Below are 17788 nucleotides of genomic sequence, written 5' to 3'. Positions count from 1 at the left end.
ATGTAGGCCAGGTGCACGGCACGGGGCCAGGCACAGAGTTGGGGAGTGAGGACATTAAGTGCTGCCCCTCTTTCCACCTTTTCTCTAAACTTCCCAAAACACGAAGGAAGTGCTTGATCAGGAGTGGTGTAGCTGAAGAGTTCATTCCCAAGGAAATTCTGAATGAAGTTCTTCCAACAAGATAGATGATCCGTGGGGGGCGGGGGAGGGCTTGAGTGGCCATCCACACATCTATTTAATTCCTATTGTATACGTAGGCATTTGGAGGATTTCTATATGGTATATATTTACGATTAATAGGAGGTAAAAAGATTTTGTCCTGTGCTCATTACATGCACTCCCTGAGCTCCTTGCTTGCATGGTTTCTGAGAAGTCAAATGTTACTTTTATCTTTGCTCCTCTGTAGATAAAGTGTTTTATTCCTCTGGCTTCATTCGGAAACCTTTGTCTTTGATATTCTGCACTTTGAATAGGATATATCGGTTATTCTTGGTGTTCTCTAAGCTCCCTGAGTCTGTGGTTTGGTGTCTAACATTAATTTGGAGAAATTTTCAGTCGATATTGCTTCATAGATTTCTTTTGTTCCTTTGTTCTCTTTCTGGTTTTCACAATAATGAATAACCTTCCAAAACATAAATTATCAGGCCCAGTCAGGTGTACTGTTGAATTCTACCAAACATTTAGGGAGGAAATTATACAAGTTCTCTACAATGTCTCTTAGAGGGTAAAAGCAGAGGGAATGCTTCTTAACTTCTTCTGTGAGACCAGCTTTACTCTAATACCAGAACCAGACAAAGATATTACAAGAAAAGAAAACCACATTCCTTAAATGTTTGGTAGAATTCAACAGTAAATTCATCTGGGCCTTATGATTTTTGTTTTGAAAATTTATTAATTATTGATTCAATTTTTTTTTTTAGTAGTTATAGGCCTATTTAGATGGTCTGTTTTCTCTTGTGTGAATACCGGCAAATTGTCTTACAAAGAATTGGTCCATTCCATCTAGGTTATCAAATTTGTGGCACAGAGTCGTTCATAGTATTCCTTTATTATTGTTTTAATATCCATGGGACCAGGGTAATTTGAGCATATACTTTTTTTTGTTATAAATACGTGAGAAATACTGGGCACAGTGCCACGAACTGCCACCTCAGCTATGCAACTCATCCCTCACAGGCAACCGGATTGGCCCCATCACAAGCCTTGTTTGTGTTGTGCGTTTTGGGGAAATGTCTTCCATATTCTGTGTCTCGTAGTTGCACATAGACGTGGATGACCAGATCAGGGAATTTCTTCTGAAAGTACTGAGCAGGGTCTCCAATTATTGACTTCATCCTGAAATGAAATGGAAATAATTATAGCATGCCTGCCCCCAAATTCTTCCCCTTTTATAGCCTATGGCCCGGAGATGGCCTTGCTTCCCTGATTTCTACAGCAGAGTGAATAAGGACTCGGGACTCTGACAGAGTAAGAGTCGCCTCCTGTCTCTTCCACTAACTTGTGAACTTTGGCGACGTGGTCTTTGTAAACCTCAGCTTTATCATCCATAAAACAAACATCATACGATTCCACAATCCCTTCTCTACGTTTCCAAAATACAAAAGACCTAACGTTTTTGGCAGCAAAAGCTGATTTAACTAACATGGGGCTAGTTTTTAGACTCTTTTAATGTTACATTCTTTTTCTCAGCTGCCTGGTCCTGTGTTTCTTCACACAAGGGAGTCACTAGCCTTCTGTACAGTGAGACTCAGCATAAGCTAAAAAGAAAGACGAGAGCTGGGCGTACACCCCCATCATTCACTGTAAGACCCTTGCGATGGCCCTTTTCTGAGCAGAGGGGAGGAATGACATTTTTTTTTTCATCAACATATTTTTTCTGTTTCCCATCAAATAGCAGATATATATTCAGAACTGGATTTTTAAGTCATCCTCATTTCATATATGACTTACAGGAATGAAAACAATACTTACTGTTTATTCTTTTCTTCATTAACGTGTTCTCCCAAATTCCGGATGAATTTCAGCAGGTCACCCACAGTGTTCTGATAGAAATGACGTCTTTTTCCGTAATAATTATTCATTTCTTTCATAACGTAGCTGTCAATCTAAACAACAAAACATCATACGAAAATGTGATAACAGTGCAAAATAAATCCGTGTGGAATACAAAAAGGCAAAATACGAATTTGAATATATGTTACAATTACTACCAATTAAAAAAGGGAATTAACGGAAAAGAATGGGAGAAAATGCTGCACACCAAAATGCTAACTGTAGTTGTGTTTTGATGTGGGATTATAAGTAACTTTAAATTTGATATACGAGTGAATTACTTTTCTAAGAAATTCAATATATTAAAACATGTTTTAGAAAATCTTTGGCTATTCTACTAGGAAATTTGCTTATTATGCTTTACAGTATTTTGATCCTTGTGGCCACCCTTCCAAATTCGTACTTGATTACATTTCCCCCAGACTGAAAGCAAGCCTGGCAGACATTGCCAAGGTGTGCGTGGGTGTCTTCTTTTCTTGTCTTTCTTTTTCGTCCTATTTCCAAAGTTAAATTTTGTCCTTGCCTCTAGATGTCCCCAGGGAACTTCTGTCATTAATGCCTTCCTCTTTGCGCTGGCACTTTTGTAGATGGCTCTCATATTTAGAAACAGTTTGGAGTAAGAGCACGTGATGCAACAACCATAAAGCCTGAGAGTCCCTCAGGAAGAGTGACTGGTGACTGGACGAGGACAGTAAACACCCATCCAGACGGCCTGTGTGTACTGTGTGAAAGCACATGTGGGAAGTGCTGAGTAAGGTATGAGTGGCAGGAGGGGACAGCCCATGGACAGAAGACAGTAGTACACACTGGAAAACTTGGCTCTGGACCCGAGTGCCCCAAACTGATCGTATGGTCATGAAAATCGGCAAATCACGAAAATCCACAGAAAGACAAGGTCTAAAATGGGATTCAAAAGATAGGACTTGAAGTCAGTCAAAATTCAATATAAGTCGATGATGTTTAAGGAGGGGGGGCTGGGGACAATGAATCGGGAAACAAAAGACTAGGATTCTCTTCCTAACTCGGCCAATCTCTGACTTTCCAGTTCTGGGTATTTTTGGTTCCCACCTCTGAGCCTCAATTTCCTCAGTATTAAATGAATTAGTAGATTTTATGGCATCATAGCTCGTGCAGTGTGTGTGGCTTTAGCACATGGTCTCTGTCGCCAGGCTGTGAGCTTCAAATCCTGCTGCACCCCTTACTGGCCCTGTGCCTTTGGAAAAATGATTTGTCTGTGTCTCAGTTTGCCCACCTGCAAAATGGAGATAATTGCCTCAGAGGCTGTTATATGGATTAACCGTGGGGACTCATGTTAAGTCCTGAGAAGTACAGCTACCAGATAGTCAACGCTACATCATCATCATATCATCAGTTCTGATTTCAAATTTCTCTGTTTCTACAAGTTTAAGTTTTAGCTGAAGTTTTATGAACATTCATTTGGCAAAGAACTATGTCATACCTACTCCATCCATGCCAGGAAAAGAATAACAGACAAGGCAATGGACGGTCTCTGCCTTCAAGCAGGAAAGGTGGACATTAAGCCATCAATTATGGGTGTGACATGTAGTCTAGAGAAAAGCAATGGAAAGAAAGTAAAACAAGACCCAGAAACAAAGAGTTATGGGAGGAGCAGAATCCCAGATCGGGCCTACAATAGGGAAGCTGTCGGTCTCTGTTGAAGACCTGAGGGTTAGGGATTTTCCCATAGTGCTTTGCACCTGCCTCTGGGCACCCCACATGTATTACACAGCCATCGTTTCTGTGGGTCTCCTGGCCCCACATGGCCATACTGTACTCTGCTTTGTATACCCGTGGCCTCACATGGGCCTGGCACATACCTGGCACCTGGCAGATGTCTGCTAATTAATAATAACGAAAATTCATATAGTATGACTAGACCAAGACAGTGACTAATTTATTATGTTCCACTACAGTTAGTTCGGGTTAGGTGGATCTTTTCTTAAAGAGGAGGAATTTGAAAGTCATCTCTTCCTCATTGTCTGTTTTCTCAGCCAGAACGTGGGTGTGTTGCATGGACGCTCAAAGCTGGACCATTCATGGGCAGCGGAGGCCCTGGATGGAGTCGCCTCGTGGTGGCGCTCCTTTGGGCTGAGCTCTGTTTAGGCAGCTGCTCTCATCACAATGTAATAGTAGGCCTTTCTCAGAGAATAAGTCTCGAGGGAAAGAGCCACAGAGAAGGATACGGGGGACGCTGGCACGGCTGGGACAAGGCCATCCTAAAGATGAGCCGTGATGAGAGTCTATCAGGCAGGCTTGGCCTCTGAAAGGGGGAGAAGAGAGCCCAAAGGGCGGTGGGGGATGGGGCGGGCTAGGCTGAGGAGGAAGAGAGGAGAAATCCTCTTTCTCACTTCTTGGTTAGGCCCAGCCAATAGTATTTTAAAAATTAGAAAAACTATCAAAAAAACAGCTTCTTATTCCTGTAATAACTCTCAGACTATAGGAATTGTTCATACCTGAGTAGTCCACCGGTCAAAACTGAACTGTTCTGTTGTTCTAGGTTGCAGTATTTGGAGGATCCCGCTTGTTTGTTTCCGCATTTTGATGTCGGATTCATTTCCCACATTCCTAAGGATCCTAAAGCGGCTGAGGATGGAAGAATTGTCATGGTCCATCTCTCCCACCCCAGAAAGAGAAAACTGTTAGATCCCAGGTTTTAATAAAGTAGTAAAACCACATCTTTAAAAGTTCTGCATGACGGGAGAAATAGGCATCTCTCTCTCTCCCTCTTTCTCTCTCTCCTCTCCCTTCTAGTTCTTCAGAAGACAGAACTAGAACCCAGAGAGGTTAAGTTACCACTCCAAGAACACACAGCCAGGAAACGCCGAGCTGAGGAGAAAGCTGGGTCTACTGATTTCCAGTCTGACCCCTGCCCTTACCACCTCACTGTGATGGGTAATTTTACATGTCATCTTGACTGACCACAGGGTACACAGCTTAAACATTATTCTCGGTGCCTGTGAGGGTGTTTCCAGGTGACACTGGCATTTGATCAGTGGACTCAGGACATCAGATTGCACTCTCCAGTGTTTTATATGGACATATATGTAAATTCTGTTTCTCTAGAGAACCCTGACTAATACACTCACTCTCTCCGTTCTGGAAGCCTGTGACGTACGCTCGTTTTACTTACGTCTCCCAACTCCAAAAAAAAGGATGATCAAACAGGTCACTCAGATGGTGCTTTGCATCTTCCCCAGGGTGGAAGAGGCGATGAATGAGGTCCCGAATTTCTTTATTTGAAGAAAATTGAATCACTTCTTCATAACTTTGAGTCTTCAGTGTCTCAAAAGAGATCTCTCCCCTCCTTACCACATATAAGACCAGCAGTCCAAGGGCCTGCACAAAAGCCACTAATCAAGCCAAAGGTGCTTATGAATTATCACTCTATATTTGGGTTACACTGGAACGTGTGATAAAGGCTAGGGGCAAATGGAAAAATGGCAGGAATCTTGAGGAGTCCACAGCTGGTTAGGGAGAGAAGACACAGGTCTGTGCATAGAGAAATCTTCAAGGCAGTATGTGGTCACCACGATTTAGGTTTCTAAAGGTAATCCTGGCCCAGAGTCGTCAGGGAAGACTGCTTTGAGGCAGGAAGATTTGAGCTGGACCTCAAAGCATGGATGGAAATTAGATAAACAGGAGAAAAGAAGAATATTTTAAATAAGGGGGCTGCCAGGGGCCTGGCCAAGAACTGGGACTTTGCGCCAGAGCTATGTTAGGCAGCAGGTAAAGGAGCCGGTCCAGGTCTAGTGGGACACAGTGACAGCCCCAGTAATTAGTCCCTGGCAGGGAAGAAAGGCCTCGGAGGCCAGCATAGGAACGCCTGCACTGGGCAAGACGACAGTCAGGGAAGGAGCTAAAATCCAGAGTCACTGAGCCATGAAGGCCGGACCAGGGGATGGAGTGCTCTTGAAGGTTCAAGGCTCTGGAGAACAATCCAGGAGGAATCTGCCCTTGGGCGGCAGAGGCCAGGCTCTGTCTTTTCTTAGAAGAACCAGTTACTTCAGGATCTTCACCTTTCGGGCCAAGTGTAGTCTCTTTCTAGCTGTGGATCAACCTTATCCTGCCCAGGTATTTCAGAGGGCTTTCATCTCTGGCCCTTTTTGGAATTTGAATGGGGCAAAAAGAGAAATCTTATTTACTTTGTCCTGAGACAGCAAATTCCTCCTGCAGAAATTTTGGAGCTGTTTTGGAGATACCTCTGGAGGTAATTTGAGAAAAGGTGTGGAATGCTCAATTTATTTACTTACTAGCTAATGGAGAGAGAGCTCCAAAGAGGCTCTAAAAGAAACCACAGAAACAACAAACTCCGCACCAATCCAGGGACAAACCGTTGTTTGCAAGGGAGTGAGGGCTCTGAGCTCTGGGGAAATACCTTGAAAGTTCTTTCCTCTCTGGTAATAATAGTAACGTCCTCTAATCGGCCACAGGAAATAAGGTAATAAATGAAAAAAGGAAGCAGAAAGATAGAAAAGTAAACCAACTGTAGAAATTACCTCTAGATCACTCTTGATTTCCTGTGGCTCTCCAGCTCGCTTGACGCTTTTGTCAAAGTCTGCCAGGCGAACAGCATTCTTGTAATCTAAGGGATAGTTTGTAGAGGTGCATTGAAAATCCTCATTCTCCATGTTGTGGGTAATTCATTTAAATAAATATGTGACACAACATGCAATCCATCATCGCTAAAGAAGGTGGTAGTAAAGCTTATATCCGCATTGTTGCTTACTCCTCAAAACACTGTCCTGTGTACTGTGTCATTTGACCTATTAGGTATCTGCCAATGGCAGGTCTTACATTTCCTTTTTTCCAGGCCAGGGGGTGGGGAAAAATTTAACCAGCACCTCATTCATGTAATTCCTAGGGTCAAAGAGTACAGATTTGTAAAGTAGCCATTGGCAGAGTTAAGGTGGCATCCTATGGCTACGGAACAACTAACCAACAAGGCTCTAAATCCAAGACCACCTTAGCATGCGCTCCACCAAATCGAGCCTGCTAGCCGCAGCCCACCATGACATTGTAATCAGATATCATGGGTCAACCATGTTCTCGTAATGCGTCGTGGCCTCCTTGCCCCCTTCCGATCTTTCTCCCTCAAAGGAAGCCACTGAGTCCTCAGAAGGAGGGATGCATGAGTGCGAATGGTCAGGAACAAGATGACGGGCAAGTCAGTGATTCCTGCCTCTGGCTTGAAGGAGTCTGAGAAGGAAGGCTGGGTAACCTTAGAGAGAATGATGGCCATAAGAATTGTATGATTCTCGAGACCCCTTTTATTCTGAACTTCAGCATCAACATTGTGTGGAAACCCAGAGATGAACAAAAATGAACCAATCAAATTATTCAGCAGGTGTTTGGTGAGGGGGAAGTGATGGGAAGAAGAGAAACACCGTCCTAGCCCTAAGGGATTTAGAGTCTCGGGTTGAGGAGACTGATACTAAATAAGTCATTACACAGATAAACATAAAATTAATTGCAATTTTGAAAATGCTAGCCAAAAGTGCAGGGTGCTCTGAAAGTGTGTTATTCCAAGAGTAGCTACAGGGCTATTTAGGGGAGGATGAAAAGTCTTCCTTAAGGAGGAGACACTTAGAAAAGATGAATCGAGTTTGGATAGGCGAGCAGAGTTGGAAAGAGGGGATTCCAGCTAGGAATTCCTGAGGCAGACTGGAACCTGAATAATTCCATCGTGACGGAAAGAAGGCCCCAGTGCCCAGAGAAGAGGGACGAAGTCAGAAAGTGGCCTGCAATGGTGTTGAAGGGGCTGGCGGGCTGCAGATCATAAACCACAGATTGTTTACAGTCATTTGAACCGATAAATTCCAGTTTAAGCCACTTTGAGTGGAGTTTTCTGCCATTTTAAATGTGAACACTTCACATCTCTTCTAAAACTTGATTTTTTTTTTTTAGGCTCCATTTAAAAAAAAACTTTTTAGATGCAACAGACATCGTTAAAGTGCCATCAAAAATGGTAAATGCTTACACTTCATTTCTGTACTTATATAATCACGGACTATTAACACACAGTCGATGAACAGAGTTCGGACGAAACCTGCCAGTGACTCAAGAACCTCATTCCTTTCGCTCTGCTCTTCATCGTCATCACAGTAATATCATCTAGGATTAATAATTTTTTAACGTTTATTTTTAAGAAAACTGCACATGTTTAGGTTACTTAAAAAACTATTTCTTCGATCATTCTTGCTCCTTAGGAGTCATTGCTTCCGCTCACGTGATCTCTCTCCTCCTCACGCGGATCGTCCGGCACTACTTTCGTCTAAGGTCTGTGGCTAGAAAGTTTTCGTGAATCCTTGAACGCTTAAAAATGCATTTCCTTGGACTCACATGTGAAAAATAATAATCTGGGTGCTGCCTCAGTCAGTTCTGGCTGCTGGAACAAATTACCATAGACTGGATGACTCAAACCACGGAAATTTATTTCTCGCAGTTCTAGATGTTGAAAGTCCCAGATCAGCGTGTCAGCATGGTCAGTGTCCTCACATGATGGAAGACAGCTAGCTCTGCGAACTCTCTTTATAAGGGCACTAATCCCATCAAAGCAATTTGAGAAAGACCAAAACTAGAGGCATTACACTCCCTGATGAAAAACCACAAAGAATTACAAAGTATAGTAATCAAAGCAGTATGGTACGGGCATAAAACCAGACACACAGGCCACTGCAACAGAGACTAGAACGGAAGAGTCCTCACCACACACACACACACACACACACACACACACACGCACGCACGCACACACACACACAATGGTAGCTGTGTGAGGTTATAGAGAAGTTAACTAACCATACTGTGGTAATCATTTCGCCATACATACGAAAATTAAAAAATCACATCGCACGCCTTAAACTTACACAATGTTATGTCAATTTTACTGCAGTAAAGCTGGAGAAAAGGTATCTCTGACTGTGAAAAAAAGGCACTCATTCCACTCATGAGGACTCCACCCTCTTGACTGATCCCCTCCCAAAGATCCCATCTCCAAATGCCATCACATTGGGATTAGAGTTTCCACATATAAATTTCGGGGGAAACACAAATATTCATTCCATTGCAGCTGTTAAATAGGTTCTTTCTCTTTAGCTATTGCTTTTTTGCATCTAGGTTGCTAATGAGAAAAGTCTTATGCCAATGTAAATCTGTTTCCTATGCACGTAATTCGTTTTTTTTCTTGGTACCTTTTGAGTTTTTCTTTTTTCCCTTGATATTTTGAAATTCCTTTAAGATGTGACTCAGCGGGCTTTTTCTCATTATTTATCCTCAGTTCTTGGCGAGTCTTTTTGACATGAGAACTGTATCTATCTTTAGTTCTGGGACAGTCTCAGCGACTTCTTTTTTAATATTGCTTCCATCTCATTCTCTGTCTTCTCTCCTTCTAAATGCCTATTAGAACTTCCGGTTCTAATTTATGACTCTAATTTTTCTTTAAGGCTTTTCCATCCCTTTATGCCTTTCTGTTATCTCCTAGGAGATCTTCTCAGGCAAACCTTCTTGTTTGTTAATATAATCTTCAATCCGGTGTTGAGTTTTTAAATTTTTTTATTTTCGAAATTCTCTTTGGTTCTTGACACAATGCTTATCCTTGCTTCTTGGATGAAATAACTTATCTTTGTTCTCTGGTTTTATTAATTATATTTATTTTAGAGCTGCGTTGTCATTACTCAGTATGACAGACTAGATAAATACCCTTGTCCTAATCCTGAAATCTGTGAATATTACTTTAGAGACGCCAAAGGGATTTTGCAGACATGATTAAGAATCTCGAGATGGGAGAGATCAAGGTGGGTTATTGGGATGTGTCCTAAATGCAATCACATATCTTTATACAAGGGAGGCAGAAGGAGATCTGAGAACAGAAGAGAAAACAATATGACTGCAGAGGCAGAGATTAGAGTTCCACAAGCCAAGGAATGCTAGCAGCCACCAGAAGCTGGAAGAGGAAAGGAGCAGTCTCCCCAATGGGTGCCCCAGGGAATCTGGCCCTGCTGACACCCGATGTGGGGCCAGAGGAACTGATTTCATACTTCCGGCCTCCAGAACTGTGGGAGAATAAACGTCTGTTGCTTTAATTCACCAAGTTTGGGATCCTTTGTTTCAGCAGCCATAGGAGACGATCATGCTCGGTTAGCTATATTTCTTTGGGTGTAAATCCTTCTGTTTCATGCATCTCTTCCATGGTGTTGGCACTCCTTAAATATCTTAAGTGATTTTTGTACTGTAAGCCCTACTCTGCAGCTAAGAATCCCTGATGCCCTGTGAGCTGCTTCTGTTAATGCCACCCAACAGAGGAGGGGGGCAGAGGGAGTTGTCAGAGCTTCTGCTTTGCATTTTATTCAGTAAAACTCGGGGGTAAGCAGGACATGCCACTTAGCAGGGTGCTTTGGCAGAAATCTTGTGAGTTTAACTGCCCTTTGTTTCTCTTGAGAACACCAACCACCCAGAGCCTCAAGTAGTACCCCTTTCTCCAGACAGATAGGCCTGTCATAGATTCTCGGTCCCTGGGGAGGAGGAGGTGAACAGGGTTTGATCATCTCAGTTTCGACTAATGCATTAATCTGCCTGTTAGCTGGTCCTTTGTCCTCTCCTGCTTCTGGCTTCCATTACCCTCGAGCGGTGCTGCTTTGCACTCTTGCCACTTTTTTGAATAATATTTAGCTGTGGCTTCCTGAATTTGTTCTGGGCTCCCGTGATCTTCCTAATCCCATCCTGTCCATGTTTAATCTATGATTCTTCAAAGATTTTGTTCTGCAGAATCTTTTTTTCTTTTGATCTTGGCTGTGAATTCATTTAAAAATCTTTTCCTATCATTTTGGGGGTTTAATACAAGGAATAGTCTGCAGTATATGTTAGGTTCATCTTGAGGCGGAAATATAATCAACTCTTCATTATTCAAGTTTAAGAATGGAAGAGGCAGTCTAAAAAATCCAAAGAATAAGTAGTCACAAGTTACTTTTCTTTAGGACATGATATATGACCCTTTCACATCAAAATCAGCGGTTAGAACTGGGAAGGACCCCACCCTTGGGTGATCTCGAAGATCCTGACTCACTTATTAGACCTGCACATATTTCTGGCCCTTATCAGTCTTCCCGCAATGTTGCTTAAAACCAGGAAGGAGAGTCACTAGCTCCTGTCCTCAAATTAAAACCCAGATTGCCAGTGTATTCCTATGTGTACCCTAAATAGTGTTCTCTGCCTCTCCATCCCTGAACCCTCCTCCTGCCCTGTTCCCTTACTCTGAGCTTAAATCTCAATGCATATCTGTAGGTTAGGTATCTGCTTCTGCTTAGCCCTCTAGACAAGTACCTGACCTTTGTACTCATCGGTAAGTATAGGTCACTTGTTTATTTAACACGCTGCACTTAGATCTCGTAACAACCAGTAACAACCACACGGAGGAGGTCTTATCAGGCTCACATGAGGAAACGAAGACTCACAGTATCAAGTGACTTGACTGAGGTTACAAGGTTACAAAGCTACAAAGTAGCAGGGCCAGGCCTCAAATCTCCCTAAAAATGGCTAAAGCCAATGTACTTTCTACAGCACCACATTGCCTCCTGAGACGTGACACTTAGCTCTGCTTGTTCCTTTTGGTATGGCTTTCGTGTATTTTGTTTTTCATTTGGACAGGGAGATGCTGACTTGTTCTGCCTACATGGAGTCTGTTGCACTGTGTCACATCTTGTCCTGGCATTCTCAATTTTCACCTCAGTTTTGCCATTAAGTTTCACAGTAACTGCCACTTTGTCTGAAGGGACACCCCTTCAGGGTTCTCCAGTTGAAGACTACTCTAGGAATCCAAACTTCTGGAACTGGCTCTATGCAAGACATACTTTCATATTTGTATTTGCCAAGGTCAACGTAAGGTTAGCTGGTATTCCATTAGCATCCGCAACCTCCATGTGGGATAAGGGTAGCAGGAGAGACTGCTTTGTGGTTATGAACTTGTCGCATTAATCCTCAAACTGAATAATTCGTGTTTACTCTAGTCCTTTATTATCTGCAATGAAAATTATTGCCTTTTGTAAATAAAGACCCCACGATTTCTTAGAGACTATTGGGACTCACCTATTAAGATGTTTTGTGGCTGCAAGTCCTGGTGAGTGAATCCACAGAGCAGGTGTAGCTCTTCAACAGCCTTAAATATAGATAAGAGGATGTTTCGAGCAAACACATCTTCCTCATTTTCTACAGCCTCCCCTCTGTGCTCAGCCAAGTGCTTTTCCAGGGTCTGCTCACAGAGGGAGATGCACACATACAGACAGGTCCTGTCGCTCTCGCTCCCGTAGAATGTCACCAAGTCACTGTTCGCCCGGATGCTATGCAGACAGGAGACTTCCTGTTGTCCACGTGTGCTGCCCTCCCAGAATCGCTTCACCGCTACTTCTTGCTCTTCATAGAACCCCAGGTAGATGCCCCCTTCCAAAGTGTCAGCAACTTTATATCCTTCATCAATAAAGATCTTGAGTTTGCCAATCATAGGGCGGTATATCCTGTGGAGCTGTTTCAGGGCCGGCCCCCAGCGTGAACTCTGAGGTTTCCAGTCTTCAGTAGGAGGGCGAAAACCTTCTTTGGCTCCGTACTTGAGAAGGAGCTTTACGAGGCAATTGTCATAAGCGCGCTTGGCCATCATAACAAGATCCCCACAATCGGTGCTGGCTCCGTGTTCACACAGCAGCTGGACAATTTCCTTCAGTTTGAGTTCAACAGCCATCAGCAATGCCGTTTTGCCCTCTCTGTCTGTGTCATTAACTTCTATATGTTCTTGTTCTAGAAGCATCTTTACCAGATTGGAATTCCTCTTTTCCACTGCCAGAATCAGGGGTGTCTTCCCTTTCTCTCCCCTCACATTGACATCAACCCCGTGGTCTAGCAGAAGGCGAACGATGGCCTCCATTGTCTCCTTAATGGAGTTCTGAAAAGCATGGATCAAAGCATTTCTGCCCATGTTGTCACAGGCTTTGACATCTGCCCCCATCTCATCGAGGAGGATCTTCAAGACCTCTACATGTCCATTTTTAGCCGCATCCATGAGAGCTGTGGCCCCTCCTTTCCTAATCTTCCTTTGATCCTCCTTTGTCTCTCGACCCAAATTTACCTTCGCTCCGTTCTCATACAGGAATCTTAAAGCTTCAACCTGACCATAGCAAGCGGCTTCCATGAAAGCTGTAAAGCCATTATGGTCATACTCATTGATATTGGATCCTTTAGAAAGGAAAAGTTCGAGCAGTTTCACATTTCCCACGATCCCAGCGACAATGAAGGGAGTGGCCCCATTATTCTTCCTCAGACAAGGGTCAGCGCCGTGACGCAGCAAAAGGTCCACAATGTCCTCCTCGGAGGTTTCCACCGCGTTAAGCAGCGGTGTCCAGCCCCCGTCCTCGTCCTGGAAATTGACATCAGCCCCCTTATCCAGTAGTTGCTGGACCAGGTTCATGTCTCCTTCTTTAACAGCTTTTATCAACGAATGATTGTCGTGCCCAGAAGTCTCCCCACTGCTGGAGGGTGTGGGTCTCTCCTGGGGGTTGTTGTGGCTCTTGGTCTCCATGATGGTAAACACCAGTGGTTACAACTTTTTGTCTTTCTTTGAGAAAATGAAAACTTATCTTCTTGGCACTTGATCAGAGAAACACGGAGCTCTAAGAAACTCTTGTCACGGTGAACAGGGATGATTCTCTCACTTCCCGTCAGCGGTAGGAGAAAGGACAACACTCTTGGAGTCTTCTGATATTTCGCCTCGAGGCAAAAAGGGTGCTTTGTAAGTATTTTATAATGGTGAGAAAACATTTGAATTAGAGAAACTAAGTTTACTAGCAACTTTTTCAAAATACACCTACTTATTATAGAACTTTTAAATGACAGAATATTATGAATATATATAAATTAAAAATAAGAAAATTATTCCTCTATCATCCCATTGCCCAGAAACACACATTGTTAATATTTTAATGTATTTCTATAGAATTTTAAAAATATTTGGGATCTTGCTGCATAAGTAACTTTGCATCCTTCTTCCTTTCAGGCAATGCCATGCTATAAATAATTTCCCATTTATACAAAGCCTTTTAAGACATTTTAATGGCTGTGTAATATGCCATCGTATGTAGTTGTTTCGTTTCCCTATGGTGAGCGGTTTTTAAAAATAATTTTTAAACAACTTTTTTAAGTAAGATTTTTTAAACAATTCTAAATAATGTTGCAGCAGATTTATCTTATTTAGCCTGTTTTCTTACGCGAGATCTTATTATAGATTTCTTATGAAGAACTGAACGACTGGTCAGAGGATATGCTCCTTTTTAAGATTCTCAACGTATACGAATAAATTTCTTTCAAAGTCATATAAACACACTCTGACTAGAAGTAGCCTCTTAAAAAAAAACAACCAAACAAACAAAAAAACCCAGAACCCTCATTGAGTAAGAAAAAAATGTAGCTCTGTCAGTTTGCGTTCCTTAGACCACAGGAAGTTTGGCCACTCTCGGCGTGTTCAGCGGCTCTGCGTCCATCTTCCGTGTGCACCGTCCGCTCCCACTTGAAGGAGGTGACAGTAGTGATGGGGCGTAGACTTGGCCTCAGCCAAGACAAGCGAGGGCCCCTGGCTGTGTTCGCTTTAGGCCGTTTTTTCCTAATTGTGTAATTTTAGCTTGTGGAGTCTCAATTTTCTCTTCCCTCAAACGGGGACAACAATAAACACGGTCACCTGTATAAAGTGCATTAAAGTTGGTAGGTGTGGCAAATATTAGGCATTCGATAAATGGTGGAGCTAATTATGTCCCTTACTGGAAAAAAAAATTAACGAATCCTATTCTCCGCGTGAATGTGCATAGACATACCACACGAATAGCAAACGTGGGAGTGTCGGCTTAGTCCAACTGTCCTCAATCAATTCTGAGCAATTCAGATCCAATTCAAGCTTCAGACAGCACCGAACTGTTACCTGAATATTCATTTCACTGCAACTGCTACAAAATTCCCATAGCAACCATGTTTAGGCGATCTCACCACTCTGTCTCAAAGCCTCCACTCCCTGAGGTCTAATCAATTGTGCTGCATAAGCACAGTCACCCGGCAGTGAAATCTCTGAAACAAATGTTTGTAGAGACAGTTCCTGTCGGAATGGCTGGGAGACAGGCCGGTCTAAATAAAGGAGCAGAGTGGCAAAGAGAATCAAAGAAACCGTGAGAGAAATATCAGAGTACAGAATAAAGACATCCCAGCTGATGCACCGCAAGGGACGAGCCTATTTTCAGTTTCGTTTTCCCCGTGTCAACGGAGGTGAATAATGTGTGGCAGAACCTCGGCGATCCTGGGAGATCTCAGGATGAAAGGCCGCCTGAGGCAGCTCTGCCCCTCTTTCCAGCCCCTATGTCGCATGCCCCTTTTCACCTCCAATCCCCAAAGCCCAAGGAACCCTTTAAAGAAAACGAGCTTTTCCAGCTCTCCTCCTCCTTCTCATCGTACCTTCCAAACTCAGACGCTTCCTCTTATTTTTCTTCAGAGCCCGGTCTTCAAATACTGTTGCCAACAGGGAAATACTTCCTTCTGAGCAGTCACAGAGCCAGCAGGGTGGAGCCAAAAAAAAAAAAAAGAGTGACAGGAACTAAGGGAGGGTAAACTGGCCCACGCCCTCCTTCAGGCTGGGGCAGCCTGTGCAGATAGCGCTTTCAGGCTCTCCAGAGAAAAGTGGTGGTTTTATGACTGCTGGCGACCGATTTGATGTCCACGGTCATGCTGCTCACCCTTCAGGCTCTCAGGTCACAGCAGCAGCTCCATTCTTACCACGTTAAGAATTCTAAAATCCCTATCTTCCTGAGGGAAATTAATGGAAAATAAACATTTATTGAGCACTATGACTGGCACTATGCTCATGAGTCACGTGGTCCCAGTTAACCGCAAACAAGGAAACTGAGGCTCAGAAAGCCAGTAAGCCCAAAGTCTAAGCTCTGTCACTCATCTGGGTGCACTTGGCTCACCGTTCTCAAAGGGGCACTGGGCTGGGGCTGTGGCGGCTGGTTTTGCAGCCAGAGCTGTGAGCCTTTAGCTGAATGAGCTCGAGTGGGTGGTCTTACAATGTGGGGCCTCGGTTCTCTTGTGTTGTATAATTTTTAAGGTTCCTTTCTGTTCTTCAAGGTCTGTCCTTGATCATTTTCCTAGCACCGAGCTGCATACTGTTGTACTGAATGCTACAGTAGGAAACATTCCTATCTTCAAAGAATATCCACTCTTGCTGGGGAGACAAACTCCAGAGAAGGTCATGACTAGTTAGCGGAACATGGTCACGTGATGTTCACCTGTGTCTGCCATCCAGACTCTGGACCTTTATCGCCTCTTATACCCCAGTGACAGCCAAGACTCTGTCTCTAGCCTTAAGCTTTCTGTTGAGCTTCAGACCCGTAAAACCTGAACATGTCTTAAGCAGAAACCATCACCTCTCCCTAAATCTGCTCTTGTTCCCCACAAACGGCACCACCACCTGGGTGCTAGTCTTCATTCTCATCCCAATGCCAAGTCTCCTACTTTCATCTGCAAAGCAATAACTAACCTCAGCCTTTGTCCTTCCCTATTGCAAGAAACCAATGACTCACTTCCTAGTCCTTAACCTCATGTCCTGCCTGCTTTATTGATTTACCATAGTTTTCAGGACAAAGTTTAAAACCCTTAATCCATCATTCATTCAATTAATATTTATAGAGCACTGACTATGTCAGTGACTATTCTAAACACTTGGGATGCAGAGGTTTACCACACAAGTTCCTCACGGAGCTTGCATCTCAGTAGGCAGAAATAGATCGTAAACGATTAAAAATGCGATATGTAATGTGATCTCAGGTTGTTCTAGGGTCCCTGACTGTCCCTATTCCTCATGGGCATCTCGCCGCTGTCATCCAGTTCTCTATCATATCACACTGCTCCCCACCTCCGGGTCTCTGCTCACACCGCTTTTCCTGCCTGCACTAATAACACTAGTAAGAAGGGTGATGGTGATGATGATGATGGCAAACATTTATGTAACCCTTTATATAGATTAAATCACATAATCTCATCCTTAGAGCATAGGTACTATTTTTGAACCCATTGTACAGATGAGGAAACTGAGGCACAAAGTGACTAAGTAGCTTGCTTCATTCTAGGGATTTGGGCTACATCACTAAACGACACAGAGAAAAATGGCTGCCCCATCCTTACTGGAGAAGGCAGACAGTGAATAAAATAAGTAAATTGTGTATAATTTGTTTTATGGCAAAAATCCTAGAGCGTAATCAAGTAGAAAAAGAAGAATCGAAAGTAGCAAATCAAGAGATATATTTTCTAAGTAACAGAGACTCAAATGCCATTGTCTAGACCTAACTTCATTCCATCCCTGACTCTTAAAAAAGGTCATTTTTCAGTTATTTAAATTTCAAATCTTTCTTTTTTGGATAAAGCAATTTGAATAGCTGGACCAACTTAAAAAGATTCAGCGACAGCGAATTACCTTGAGATCAGCACTTAATATGCCCTGAGCACTTTTTTTCTCCTTACCTAAAAACTTCAATTTTTTTTTCCTTTTTTCCCCAGTTTTTTGAGAAATAATTGACATACATCACTGTATAAGTTTAAGGCGCACAGCACAATGGTTTGATTTACACATATTGTGAAATGATTACCACAATAGGTTTAGCTAACATCCATCATCTCATATAGATCCAGTAAAAAGAGAAGA

The 17788-nt window shown here is 43.0% G+C and overlaps 1 protein-coding gene across 6 annotated transcripts; it reads right to left on the bottom strand.

Moving 5' to 3' along the window:
• Positions 1-1028: 1028 nt before the first annotated feature.
• Positions 1029-15660, bottom strand: RNASEL (ribonuclease L). Of its 6 annotated transcripts, none has more exons than XM_023531235.1 (8): positions 15547-15654; positions 14935-15047; positions 12154-13839; positions 6570-6655; positions 5204-5409; positions 4527-4656; positions 1972-2105; positions 1029-1335 (listed from the first exon to the last, which is right to left on the bottom strand). In XM_023531235.1, the coding sequence occupies exons 3-8, from the start codon at positions 13631-13633 to the stop codon at positions 1164-1166; spliced, it is 2208 nt and encodes a 735-aa protein (XP_023387003.1). In that variant the 5' UTR covers positions 13634-13839; positions 14935-15047; positions 15547-15654; the 3' UTR covers positions 1029-1163. The 6 variants fall into 6 exon arrangements, with proteins under 6 accessions (XP_023387003.1, XP_011359567.1, XP_023387002.1 ...); XM_011361265.2 differs by having other exon boundaries at positions 12154-13821; XM_023531234.1 differs by lacking the exon at positions 14935-15047 and having other exon boundaries at positions 12154-13821; positions 15547-15660.
• Positions 15661-17788: the final 2128 nt, after the last annotated feature.

The sequence above is a fragment of the Pteropus vampyrus genome, unplaced genomic scaffold, assembly GCF_000151845.1.
Source record: "Pteropus vampyrus isolate Shadow unplaced genomic scaffold, Pvam_2.0 Scaffold65, whole genome shotgun sequence".
NCBI classification, from domain to species: Eukaryota; Metazoa; Chordata; class Mammalia; order Chiroptera; family Pteropodidae; genus Pteropus; species Pteropus vampyrus.
Note: the sequence above shows the minus strand (reverse complement) of the source record. Positions and strands in the feature narration are given on the sequence as shown.

What these genes read in the sequence shown, in the direction of transcription:
- RNASEL (XM_023531234.1), bottom strand. Translation starts at nt 13,633, where the DNA reads ATGGAGACCAAGAGCCACAACAACCCCCAGGAGAGACCCACACCCTCC. An exon ending in GCCACAAAACATCTTAATAG is followed by an intron (nt 6,656 to 12,153) that starts GTGAGTCCCAAT and finishes ACTATCCCTTAG; the next exon opens with ATTACAAGAATGCTGTTCGC. An exon ending in TTGACCGGTGGACTACTCAG is followed by an intron (nt 2,106 to 4,526) that starts GTATGAACAATT and finishes TTTGTTGTTTAG; the next exon opens with ATTGACAGCTACGTTATGAA.